This window comes from Scardinius erythrophthalmus (genome assembly GCF_964197995.2).
Source record: "Scardinius erythrophthalmus genome assembly, chromosome: 25".
Classification (NCBI taxonomy): Eukaryota; Metazoa; Chordata; class Actinopteri; order Cypriniformes; family Leuciscidae; genus Scardinius; species Scardinius erythrophthalmus.
Genome location: NC_138245.1, coordinates 31,790,392 through 31,803,565, shown reverse-complemented (window position 1 = coordinate 31,803,565; position 13,174 = coordinate 31,790,392). Strand labels below are relative to the sequence as shown.

Sequence of the window (13,174 nt, the reverse complement as noted above, 5' to 3'; positions counted from 1 at the left end):
GCATTTAGATTTATATCTAATGTAATAAAACTGACCTTAAATAATGCTAAGAATATTATAAGTGTACAATGAGTTTGCCTTGTCTTGAGACACGCTCCTCTGATACAGAGACTGTGTTGTTTTTATGGACAATATCTCCATTATCTGCCGGACCGGCCTGTGACATGAACAAACGACTACAGCAACATTAAAGCACAAGAACGGTGTTCATATCAGCTTTTTATTGAACTGAAATGCCTCAGATCACACACACTAACACCATATTCACATACAGTTACCCTGATAAAACCCATTTAAACCAGCCAGGTGAGGCTAGCTCTGAAACACCACTGAAACCAAACTGGTCTGACCAGGGCAAGGCTGGTTTAAACCTGTTTTTCCAGCAACAATTCAATTAAAACTTAACACAGAATACTTCTGTACAACTTTTAAAACCAAATAAACAGTGACAGAGCCATTTCCAGTGCAATCACTTAATGCCAAATAATTGTTATATTAATCTGTGACTTGATATGATCAACAACTAATATCATCTGCATCACATTTGCATGTCAAATGAAATCATTAAATGGTTCGAAATACATTTAAAAACATAACCATCATAAAGACGTTCAGTCATGTGACCAGGCAGAAAATGTTACACAGCTCTGAATGTACCGACACACACACACATAAATGATGAAAACGGTTAATACTAGTGTCTGATTGGACAAAGAGTGGGGTCGTGTTGAGGTCAACTCACAGCGATGCAATGCATTCTGGGTAATTGGACAATCGTCAACTTTTCCCCATCATCTTTAGCAGGAGCTTCAGGAGATAAGAAGAAATGCCGATCAGTAATAAATATTAAGTATAAAAATAGCATTTTAAATTGCAATTGCAACTTATATCAGGCTAGAAACTAAGAGAAATGCTAATTAAACCTGCGTGAGGCGGTAGTTCTCATCCACGAGCTGCTCTATGATGCTGAAATGATCAGTGTCGGGGACGTCTTCAAAAGAGACCGTAAGACCGGCAGATTCCAGAGCCTAGAGGATCAGAAACACTTCATCTTCTCCAACATGCAAACTTTAAAACACATCCTGCAAATACACATCTCCACATGTGCTTTTCACAACACACACCGTCTCAAAGCAGCTTTACAGGAAGTGCACGCGTCCACATTACAGCTCACACTGATCTGATATCAGAGGAAGTTATGCATTTCAGAAATGCACATATACAAAATCACAGTTAGCTAAAAATGTATTAATTTAAACAATGTATTAATTTAAGTCATAAGCAATGAGCTCGCTGAAGTAATGAATAATAATGTGTGGAAGTAAATGTCGTTACTTTGAAATATTCCTCCGACTGCTTGCGAAACTCGGGCGAGTCGTTCTGCGCCACAGCGACGATGATGTCACAGGAAGTAGACGAGACTTTGAGCTGCGACAGGAAGTGACTCGGGCTGTTCCTTAACGCCACTTCCCTGAAACAAAGTCACCACCACGGGATTCACTGGGGTTTAGGGAAACGTTTCACATTAAAATCCGAATTTCGAATATTCGCTGAATAAAAAAATTAAATAAAAACAGCACATTCAAATGCAGAAACCCTGGAAACTCTGTCAACAGAAGCGTTCAGCGTGTGTGTGAGTGTGTGTGTGTGTGAGTGTGAGTGTGTGTTGAAAACAGAAGCGTTCAGCACTCGCTTGATCTGAGTGTCTGGTGTGTGTGATGATCTATATGTAGATGTAGATGTAGAGAGTAGAAGTGAGTGTTTCTGAATGCCAGTTTGCTGTTGTGTGTTCATGTAGTTCATTACGATGTGTGTCGAAGTGTGTGTTCTCAGGTTACTGATGCACAAACATGCACTATTGTAACCTAATTGTCCTTGCATGCACATTACAGAAATTATATTTTATTTAAGAACAATTGTTTGAAAAGTTAAAGCACTTTAAAAGTTAATGTTATTTCATTTCAATAAAAGATGCGATGCTTGATTTGGTTTATATTTGCTAATTCCTCTGGCTTGCGCCCTCTTGTGGACACAGGAGACACTACAGTGCTTTTTCTCTAACATTAAAGCTACACTGTGTAGGATTTTCCCCCATCTAGCGGTGAAACTGTATATGACTACCAACCGAATATTACTTTCCAGCCTCTCCCATTCCGAGGGCGTTTTAACTCCTACGGTGGCCGTATTATTTCAAATATGCCGGCAGTCGCGAGTAATCTCCCCCTCGCATTCGTCACGGCGCCACTGAGTGTAAAACACGAAAGGCGAAGCTTGAATTTCCAGGTTTGTCCCTCTTTGGCTAATGTATTTTCAAGATGGAGGCTGCCGCCATTCGAGCGACTCGCTCACATCTAAATGGCAGATTCTACGCTCACGAGAATACTAGAAGATTAGTTGGTAGAAGTAATTACACATTAATGAGCACATATCATTTTGAAAGAACAAAGTGTTTTTTGCAAAGAATCAACTTAACAAATTACACAGTGTAACTTCAACAAGTATTGCCTATAGAATTCGAATATAATTCAACATGAAATCAAAATTGACCCTATTTTCTTTGTTAGCGCATATTACTAGTCTTGTGGTGAACAATTAATCCGTGCAAGTTAATACACAGAAAAAAATTGTTTGGCGTGGTAATCTTTAATAAAAATCTGAAAAGTTACTTCTGGTCCACTAACCACTCGTCAGTCTGCGATGAGCCGAGATGCAGAGGAGGAGCGCTGGAGTAAAACCCTCTGTTCAATATTCCCTTTCACTGGGAAATACGTCACAACACTGGAGAAAAGTCGTTTGCAACTTATTTTGACATCCCTAAACTAAACAGCAGCATCTTATGGTTGTGTGTTCAAGGCCTTGCATGGAAAGAGACACTCACTCGTTCATCTTCAGCGGCTCGTTCACGTATGTGGACAGAATCGGCTGCAGGTCGTAGACGCCGCTGACCAGAAGAGCCCCTGAGAGCGAACAGAAGAGCAGAAAAGACACTGAAATCGCTCTTCATGTCTGAATATGACTGCATTCGAGGAGTAAATATCAGACTAATGTGGAAAGAAAGATGCACAAACACACTTTTAACACTTTAAAACTACTGTATTATATTTGATACACACCTCTATATGATCAACGTGATATTTTCACTCGATCTCCTCCAGTGCTTCTGTGTCTGATCGAGAGTTTAGACTCTTTTATCCAGTAAAAGTCTTTCAGTATAACTGTACAAACGTCCTTCAGCTCGAGCTTCACGAGTCTTTCTGCTGTCAATCTACACTGACTTTATCAAGAATAACTCTGATATTGTTGGCAATATTTCAGAATATTTCATATTATCATTGTATTGCATTCCATTATATGGTTTAAAACTACAGCTTTGATCATAAAACTATGATCATATCATCTTACTAAGACATATTTATACATTTATATGCATTTATATTTTATGTAAGTATCTGCTATAAAGATCTCACTGATTTACATTACAAGCATCAGAATTATCACTTTTTGTGCATATTAATATCAGCATCTGCAGAAAACAGCATATTTTTGCTCAGTTTGAGTCTCTGAATAAAATTGAGCTGTTTTTGTCTTCATATTCTCACTATATCAGACTATATGAGCCATAAAAGCCTGATGGATCAAATATGAAACCACAAAATAATTATTTTATATATGTATATATTTTGTCTAAAGGCTAAATAAACTGATCCATTCAGCAAAAATAGAAATATATTCCATATGTCAGGGATAATAAGGGCTGCAGTGAAACAGAAAGCGACGTGTTTAATATCCACACCTTTGATTTGCGGGGAGACGTCGTATTCGGACCAATCGGTGGACAGGACCATGGCGGCCAGGTGTGCTCCTGCAGAGTGGCCACACAGGTAAAGCCCGCTGAGGAGCAGAGAACAGCATGAGCACAGGCTTCCCATCAGCCACCTCTCTACCTGACGCATGAACACACCTGATGTGCGAATACTGCTGGATCACCGCCGCCACGCTCCTGCGCACCTGAGACACCATCAGATCCATGTTCCCTACACACACACACACAGCGTTTTTGTGGAGAAAAGTACAAACTTTTGAGTGTGTAGCAAAAGCTATTGGGACAAACTTCTTTGTCATCTTTGACGGACAGCTCTGTTGCTTAGTTACGTGCTTGAACTGACCTGTCAATCATCTTTCACAGTTAAAATCCTCCATTCAATATAATTGAACTGTCGCACGTTGATCTGCAGTCGTGGGTCTTTCGTGCGGAGACTCTCCTCATGTGTTTGCAATATGAATATAATGATGCATTTAAAAGGTAATGGCGAAACGTATCTTTACAACAGTTCACAAGTGCTTCTGCAGATGAAATATGATGTGGACAACATTTAATAAATACATTTCTCGTCAGTTTAGATACTGATAATCACTCAACCCCTTTATCTGATCCGCTCTACATAACCGTGCTGGACTCACGCGTCCTCCATGTCTGTAGTTTTTTAACACTTTTTATCCGTGTTTGTAGTTCTAATCGAATCCTCGTCCAACACGTGATGGGTTGTGGGTAATATTAGCCGTTAGCGTGTTCACGGATCTGCACTTTGGATTCTGACGGGAAATAGTCGACCATCCGGGTCTCTTTGGAACACTCATTTCAACATACTAAGAGTTGGGACGTACTGATACAAAACACATCCGTTTCCCATGATCCTCTGCAGCTCAAGGTGAGCTCATGCCCAGTCGTACCTGCAGGAGCGGTGCTGTAACCCACGGCGACCACGACCACACCCTTCTGGACCAGCGGGGGGGCCAGGAACCCGGACTCGTCCTTACTGGGACCGGGACACACCAGAACCACAGTTAATATCACTGATAAACCAGCACAGGGCTGATTCATATTCAGAGTTATTTAGATTTATATTTTATTTTTTCATTTTAATTTAAGCTTAAGTTATAGTACTTTAAAAAAAGTTTTTAATTGTAATTTTTTTAAGTTATTTTAAATTTATTTAAAGCTTTAAGTTTTAGTAATTTAAAAAATATATATATTTTTACATTTATATATATAGAGCATATATATAGAATCACTGGTTCGAAAACAAAGGTTTCGAAAGCGGCGACACTAATTGTGACATTTGGAATTTAAATGCTTTCAAGTAGTCATTTTAATTTAAATTCCAAAAAAGCCATAATTTTTTTGTTACTTAAAAATAAACGATGATTGAAATAAAACATGTAACTTAAAGTACTAAAATAACGAAAGCATATATATATATATATATATATATATATATATATATATATATATATAAATATCAAACTGCTAAAGTCACATGATTTCACCCGGAAAAGACCAGAACAGTGTTAATATCACCATAGTTTTAGTTAATAGCCTGATTAAGTTTTAATGCATGTATGGATGCTTCATTCATTATTCTTACAGAAAGTGTTGACGTAATGAGAGCTTGACGTTTGTTGCATATTGAAAAACGATTATGATTTAACAATAGGTTTTACTTCTAGTTAACGATAGCAACAGACGCACACATTCATGCTGATTATTTTCCTACACAACAATAATCAGCTCAGGGTCACATGCTCACAGATGTAAGGCTCTGACGCTGATATTTGATTTGGAAATCACATGAAAATGTCCCTGGTCACGGAAACAAGCGAAGAGAGGGAGAGAGCGAGGGATCAGACCTGAGGAACTGCCAGTATCCTCCATGAAAGTAAATCACCAGTGGCAGATCTGAAACACATTAATAATAACCTGATGATGAGAGAAAAACACACAACCGCAGACAGACATTAAAGGCCTAGACGAGTCAATCTCACAACAGAAACTTCTAGAAACTTCCTGAACACATTTCAGCCAAAAAAACAAACACAATAAAGCTCATCTAGATCTCTATATCTATATCTATATATACACACACACACACATATATATATATATACACACACACACACACACACATATATATATATATTGTTGAGTATACAGTAGTAAAGTACTATTTATTACATATTTTACGTATTTAAAATTTAAATGCAGTTAATTGCCATTAAAAACGATGCTACTAAAAAAAACTGGATTTGCTTTTTAATGTGCTAATTTGTAAAAAAAAAAATGTGTTGTAGTAAACATGAGATGCACTCTTTAATGTAGAGTATGATTTATTAACACACATCTGAAACTGACATATAATACAGTTCTCATTAATAACAGCTTAGAATAACAAACCAAAAATGCAAATACCATTTTCTATAAACAATCCAAACTACCTAAAGACAGTAAAATTTGTGATGATTATTATTAGGATTATCATCGTTAACTAAAACTATTAAAAACTTTTATAGCTGAAATAAATATAATGTATTTAAATAAATAAATAAATCAAAAGATAATAAGAAATATTGCCTTGGCAATAAACTGAAATAACCCTAACCCTAAAACTATTAACTGGAAATAAATCAAAACTTAACCTAAAAGGCAATATAAAAAAAATAATAATAATAAAATGACAAAAGCAAATAACGAAATGACTAAAAATTAAAGTCCCCCTGTGTTGAGCTGCTGTGAGTGAGCTCATTTGCATATTCATAGAACCGAGCATACTAAATGAAGCAAGGGTGTCGAGTTACATTCAAGATATTTTAAGGCATGAAGACATTATATCAAGGAAAAATATGTAATTTTGGTGATCAAAGATATAAGGGATACAATAATTGACTACAGGGGGACTTTAAACAAACAAAAAAAAAGCTAATTTAAAATTTTTATTAAAAAAAATAATGTTTGTTATGTAATTCTAGACTGACTACAGTAGCTGTAGCACACCTGGACTGGAGCTGATGGGGAGGTAAACATCCAGTTTCTCTCTGTCACCTTCACCGTAAGGCACGTCAATCAAAGTCTGAGTGACAGCTCGAGCTTTCTCTGTGCCTGCAGAAAACACACACACACACACACACACACACACACCTCTAAATTCAGTATTATAGGACCAAAACGCAATGTGAACAACAGTCCTGTCGCTCATGCCACAGATGTAGGTCACGTGCTCAAAGCTCTTTTACACGCTGTGTAAGGTGTATTTAGATGAAGATGAGGTATTTCCCTGTGTTTCATGAATGAAATGAAGTAAAATCTTCCTTCCCCACACACACACACACACACACACACACACACACACACACACACACAGGTTTTGTGGGAGACAAACACGCGCTCACCTGATTTTAAAGCGGCCACGTGGGCTCTGATGACGTCATCCGCGGACATCCTGAGTGACCAGCGACTCGGCGAGTACTGAAGCTCGAGCTCCTGAGGAATACACGTGACTGACTGAGTACTGAAGCGCGAGCTCGCAGATAAACAGACTCGTGCGCGCGCAGCGACCCGAACACACGTGACTGAGTGAGTACTGAAGCTCGAGCTCACAGATGAACAGACTCGTGCGCGCGCAGCGACCCCTGCTGGCAGGACACTGTCATTACAACACACACTAGCCATAGTAAATACTCCAACATGGATAACATTTTTACATTCATTTTTTAACATAAGCATTTTCATGTTATTTCTTTTTGTTTTTATTCATGTATTGTATGTTTAATTTCTATTGCTTTAAATATTTTATGAATCAATTATTTTAGTAGACCATCTCTTACTGTATCTTGTTTGAAAATGTACTTTATTGCCTTGCTCTACCTTTCTTATATCCTATTTTTTGTGTGTGTGACACATGTATCCCCTGTGATCCCCAAAAAACAAGCATAAAGTGCACAATATGTGAATTTCCGTATGTATGAATACCAGGATGATCTATTTTATACTTATATTTAACTCATAATGCAATGCACTCGACCATTTCCAGTGTAATAAATTAACCTCGAGTACTCAGCTGTGATTGTTCCACATCTTTCTTGACAATTTTTTATTGGGCAACTAAAAGTTAGTATTTTTATAGAATTAAAAATACAAAATAGTCATATTTATTTCTCAGATGATAACTGGCTGAATTAAACAGTCCTGGTGTAGTGAGGTAATGTTTGAAACGTTTACTGTTGCATACAGTTTCATATACTAATGAAAAAAAAGTATAAATTGCACATAATACCCTATGGAAGCCCATTTCTACCACATTAAAAATAACTTTTTTATGACATAAAAAGTTCAAATAATAATACACTAAGTCATATATATGACATAAAATTTCAAAATTGTGACAAAAGTTGAAATGACAAAAAGTCAAAATTATGTCGAAATTATCATTCTATCATATGATTTTTTTTAATGTCACAACAATTATGACTTTTTAATGTCATAATTTAGATTTTTTTTAATGTAATAATTATGTAAATAAGCAGTTTTTAGATCACAGATAGGAAGTTTCACAAGTGCTTGTGATCAAACATAATTCTTTGTAATTACTAGTGCTTCAAAATAGCATCTAACATTTCATCCAAGTTTGTATATAGTTGCATGTCTGTGTGTGTTATATATATATATATACACATACACACACACACATTTACAAACATGTCTATTAAATGCGATTAATCGATTTGACAACATAAATAGTTATTAATCAATAAAACACTTAAGTGGAAAATTTAAACTGGCACTTGAAATATTTCTCTTATTATAAATGCCAGAATAAATTTTAATTAGTTTATGGACTCATTTCACAATCAACCATCACTGCTTCTTACTGTATTTGATTTTTGATTTGACACACACACACACACACACACACACACAAACTTACATCTGTGCTCATTTTCCTCCAGTCGCTCATGATGATCTCTTCTGCTGGTCTAGACCTTTGAAACTGCAGCACACGTGAGGGAACATCGAGTCTTCATCTGTTGTTGACACACAGTCAATAATTAAATGCTTTTAAATCAGTTTACAAGAAGTCACAATGTGGAAGTCATGTGTATCGCCCTGACGCTTCATTCATTCGACCGTAATTTGGCGCATAATAGCACTGGATTGGTGGGTATTAAACGCAAAATTGAGACAACAAAAAATCAGTTTTGTACCAACTTAATGCACTCTTTATTCCTTTTTCTTTATTTTTAAAGCACTCTTCTTGACATTCCCGCCTGAACTCTTCCTGAAGCCGAGGAACTTCCTCCGCTGGGCGGCGACCAATCAAATCACAGGAGCTCATCAGCGTTCATTCTGATTTGTAGATCTGTTCACGGGAGCGCACGCCCTCGATCATGATTGGCCCTGAAGAACGTGACGCTGCAGGAACTATAAAACGTCAGCTGGCGGTGGCGGGACGTTCAAATCCTGCTGTAAGTCACACTGTGTGTCGAGATAACCATAAAACAGAAGAAACAAAGATTAAAGACATGGATTGTTTGAATGTAGCAAAGATTTTACCCAATTCCCCGCGGAAGACAACGGGACAGATCCAGGTGCGAGACCGTTTCACTTTTTTAACGTTTTTGTTGTGGATTTGTAAATGTAAATATTAATGACCTCAATATCTCTGTCATCTTCTCAGATTATATTTGGACCGATGTTCTCAGGAAAAAGGTGAGAGCGAATAAATGATATGATATGATATGAATTATGACGGTAAATCTCTGGTAAACTATGTTTATATTCAGCGGAATGGCGCCAAATGCAGATGAGAACAGTTACAATGTAACAAAGCCAACACGATTATAGCGCGAAAACTGTGTGTGTGTGTGTGTGTGTGTGTGTGTGTGTGTGTGTGTGTGTGTGTGTTCACTGACCCTCGTGTTGTCAGAGACTCCCAGTGCTGTTTATGTAAATACTATCCTAGTTTTCTAAGTTTAGCTATTGCTGACGTCACAAGCTCTGTTTATAATAAAAGCAAGTTATTGTTATGAGGAAAGTGTCATTGTTTGCGGTTAACTGTTGAAAAATGAGCTAAAACACTCACAATAAACACACACTGTGTAATGCACTCTTTATATCAGGGTCTTTGAGACTCTTGAAGAAAGTTTTGTTCAAACAATGACACTCCTGATGTATTAAAAGCTGTTGTGTGAGTTGAAGTACTAATGTGTGTGTGTGTGTGTGTGTGTGTGTGTGTGTGTGTGTGTGTGTGTCCAGCACGGAGCTGATGAGGCGTGTGAGGAGGTTCCAGGTCGCTCAGTATTCCTGTTTGCTCATCAAATACGCCAAAGACACTCGCTATTCTCAGACGGGGATGGCCACTCATGACATGTAAGTGCTCTCTGATGTGTGTGTGTGCAGGAGTATGATGGAGGCTGTTCCTGCTAGTCTTCTGGGTGATGTTCGGTCTCTGGCTCTCCAGGCGTGTGTGTGTGTGTGTGTGTGTGTAACTGGTGGGTGTGTGTGTGTGTAACTGATGTGTGTGTGTGCAGGAGTATGATGGAGGCTGTTCCTGCTAGTCTTCTGGGTGATGTTCGGTCTCTGGCTCTCCAGGCGTGTGTGTGTGTGTGTGTGTGTGTGTGTGTGTGTGTGTGTGTAACTGGTGGGTGTGTGTGTGTGTAACTGATGTGTGTGTGTGCAGGAGTATGATGGAGGCTGTTCCTGCTAGTCTTCTGGGTGATGTTCGGTCTCTGGCTCTCGAGGCGTGTGTGATCGGCATCGACGAGGGACAGTTTGTACGTGTCGATCATTATTGCGTCTCAGTCTCGTGTTCTGCTTGATCATGTGTTCTCCAGTAACTCAGATCTGTGGGTTTTGCAGTTTCCAGACACCGTCGAGTTCTGTGAAGAAATGGCCAACATGGGAAAAACCATCATAGTAGCAGCGCTTGATGGAACCTTCCAGAGAAAGGTGTGTGTGTGTGTGTGTGTGTGTGTTTATATAGATATTTCTATATACATACACATTTATATTACTATTTTAGTTGTTTTTATTTTACTATGTATATAAATGTATTTAATATTAATTACATTTATAATATTTAATATACATTTACTATTTTGTTTTATTTATTTTACAATACTATATATTTTTCACGATGCTATATATTTTCATGTGTAGTTTATATTTAGTATTTATTAATATGCATTTGATCATTTTACATATATTGTATTCTCTGAGCGATGTTGATGACCTTTGACCCTTGTGTCTGGCAGCCCTTCGGGAACATCCTGAACCTGGTTCCTCTGGCGGAGAGTGTGGTGAAGCTGAACGCCGTGTGCATGCAGTGCTTTAAAGAGGCCGCTTACACCAAGAGACTGGGCTCTGAGAAAGAGGTGAGGAGGAACAACACAGACACACACACATTTTCACAGCAGAAGCGATCAGTGTTTTAAGTTTAAACTGACCTCTTGCTGCTGACCTCGCGATGCTGAACTGAACTCGCGATGCTGAACTGAACTCATGATGCTGACCTGAACTCATGATGCTGACCTGAACTCATGATGCTGACCTGAACTCATGATGCTGACCTGAACTCATGATGCTGAACTGAACTCATGATGCTGAACTGAACTCGCGATGCTGAACTGAACTCGCGATGCTGAACTGAACTCGCGATGCTGAACTGACCTCATGATGCTGAACTGAACTCATGATGCTGAACTGAACTCATGATGCTGAACTGAACTCATGATGCTGAACTGAACTCATGATGCTGAACTGAACTCATGATGCTGAACTGAACTCATGATGCTGAACTGAACTCATGATGCTGAACTGAACTCATGATGCTGAACTGAACTCGCGATGCTGAACTGAACTCGCGATGCTGAACTGACCTCATGATGCTGAACTGACCTCATGATGCTGAACTGAACTCATGATGCTGAACTGAACTCATGATGCTGAACTGAACTCGCGATGCTGAACTGAACTCGCGATGCTGACCTCGCGATGCTGAACTGAACTCGCGATGCTGAACTGACCTCATGATGCTGAACTGACCTCATGATGCTGAACTGAACTCATGATGCTGAACTGAACTCGCGATGCTGAACTGAACTCGCGATGCTGAACTGAACTCATGATGCTGAACTGACCTCATGATGCTGAACTGACCTCATGATGCTGAACTGAACTTGCGATGCTGAACTGAACTCGCGATGCTGAACTGAACTCGTGATGCTGACCTTGCGATGCTGAACTGAACTCGCGATGCTGAACTGACCTCATGATGCTGAACTGAACTCATGATGCTGAACTGACCTCATGATGCTGAACTGACCTCATGATGCTGAACTGACCTCATGATGCTGAACTGAACTCATGATGCTGAACTGAACTCGCGATGCTGAACTGAACTCGCGATGCTGAACTGAACTCGCGATGCTGAACTGACCTCATGATGCTGAACTGAACTCATGATGCTGAACTGAACTCATGATGCTGAACTGAACTCATGATGCTGAACTGAACTCGCGATGCTGAACTGAACTCGCGATGCTGACCTCGCGATGCTGAACTGAACTCGCGATGCTGAACTGACCTCATGATGCTGAACTGACCTCATGATGCTGAACTGACCTCATGATGCTGAACTGAACTCGCGATGCTGAACTGAACTCGCGATGCTGAACTGAACTCATGATGCTGAACTGACCTCATGATGCTGAACTGACCTCATGATGCTGAACTGAACTCGCGATGCTGAACTGAACTCGCGATGCTGAACTGAACTCGTGATGCTGACCTTGCGATGCTGAACTGAACTCGCGATGCTGAACTGACCTCATGATGCTGAACTGAACTCATGATGCTGAACTGAACTCATGATGCTGAACTGAACTCATGATGCTGAACTGACCTCATGATGCTGAACTGACCTCATGATGCTGAACTGAACTCATGATGCTGAACTGAACTCATGATGCTGAACTGAACTCATGATGCTGAACTGAACTCATGATGCTGAACTGAACTTGTGATGCTGACCTTGCGATGCTGAACTGAACTCGCGATGCTGAACTGACCTCATGATGCTGAACTGAACTCATGATGCTGAACTGAACTCATGATGCTGAACTGAACTCATGATGCTGAACTGACCTCATGATGCTGAACTGACCTCATGATGCTGAACTGACCTCATGATGCTGAACTGAACTCATGATGCTGAACTGAACTCATGATGCTGAACTGAACTCATGATGCTGAACTGAACTCGCGATGCTGAACTGAACTCGCGATGCTGAACTGAACTCGCGATGCTGAACTGAACTCGCGATGCTGAACTGAACTCGCGAT

The 13,174-nt window shown here is 39.3% G+C and overlaps 2 protein-coding genes across 4 annotated transcripts in view; one reads left to right on the top strand and one right to left on the bottom strand.

Moving 5' to 3' along the window:
• Positions 1-199: 199 nt before the first annotated feature.
• Positions 200-9,142, bottom strand: afmid (arylformamidase). Of its 3 annotated transcripts, XM_081357330.1 has the most exons (13): positions 9,037-9,139; positions 8,760-8,856; positions 7,225-7,315; positions 6,830-6,934; positions 5,689-5,737; positions 4,732-4,817; positions 3,962-4,034; positions 3,794-3,891; positions 2,879-2,957; positions 1,336-1,471; positions 1,125-1,180; positions 924-1,028; positions 203-807 (listed from the first exon to the last, which is right to left on the bottom strand). In XM_081357330.1, exons 2-12 carry the CDS (start codon positions 8,787-8,789, stop codon positions 959-961), a joined length of 873 nt encoding a protein of 290 aa, XP_081213456.1. In that variant the 5' UTR covers positions 8,790-8,856; positions 9,037-9,139; the 3' UTR covers positions 203-807; positions 924-958. The 3 variants fall into 3 exon arrangements, with proteins under 3 accessions (XP_081213454.1, XP_081213456.1, XP_081213455.1); XM_081357328.1 differs by lacking the exon at positions 1,125-1,180 and having other exon boundaries at positions 200-807; positions 9,041-9,142; XM_081357329.1 differs by having other exon boundaries at positions 8,760-9,047.
• The window catches only part of tk1 (thymidine kinase 1, soluble), a 7,350-nt gene continuing 2,911 nt past the window's right edge, over positions 8,736-13,174 (top strand). Inside the window, exons 1-7 of the mRNA XM_081357331.1 lie at positions 8,736-8,989; positions 9,079-9,420; positions 9,510-9,541; positions 10,088-10,201; positions 10,512-10,605; positions 10,691-10,780; positions 11,086-11,205. Of these exons, the coding sequence (XP_081213457.1) occupies positions 9,220-9,420; positions 9,510-9,541; positions 10,088-10,201; positions 10,512-10,605; positions 10,691-10,780; positions 11,086-11,205 (651 nt within the window). The 5' untranslated portion in view covers positions 8,736-8,989; positions 9,079-9,219. The remainder of the gene's footprint in view (positions 8,990-9,078; positions 9,421-9,509; positions 9,542-10,087; positions 10,202-10,511; positions 10,606-10,690; positions 10,781-11,085; positions 11,206-13,174) is intronic.

Bases quoted from the DNA above. Each gene is read 5' to 3' on its own strand.
- afmid (XM_081357328.1), bottom strand. From the start codon at position 8,789: ATGAGCGACTGGAGGAAAATGAGCACAGAT. The intron at 4,818-5,688 runs GTCTGATCCCTC...TCCCGGTCCCAG, and splicing joins GGATACTGGCAGTTCCTCAG to TAAGGACGAGTCCGGGTTCC. The intron at 808-923 runs GTTTAATTAGCA...TATCTCCTGAAG, and splicing joins AGAACTACCGCCTCACGCAG to CTCCTGCTAAAGATGATGGG.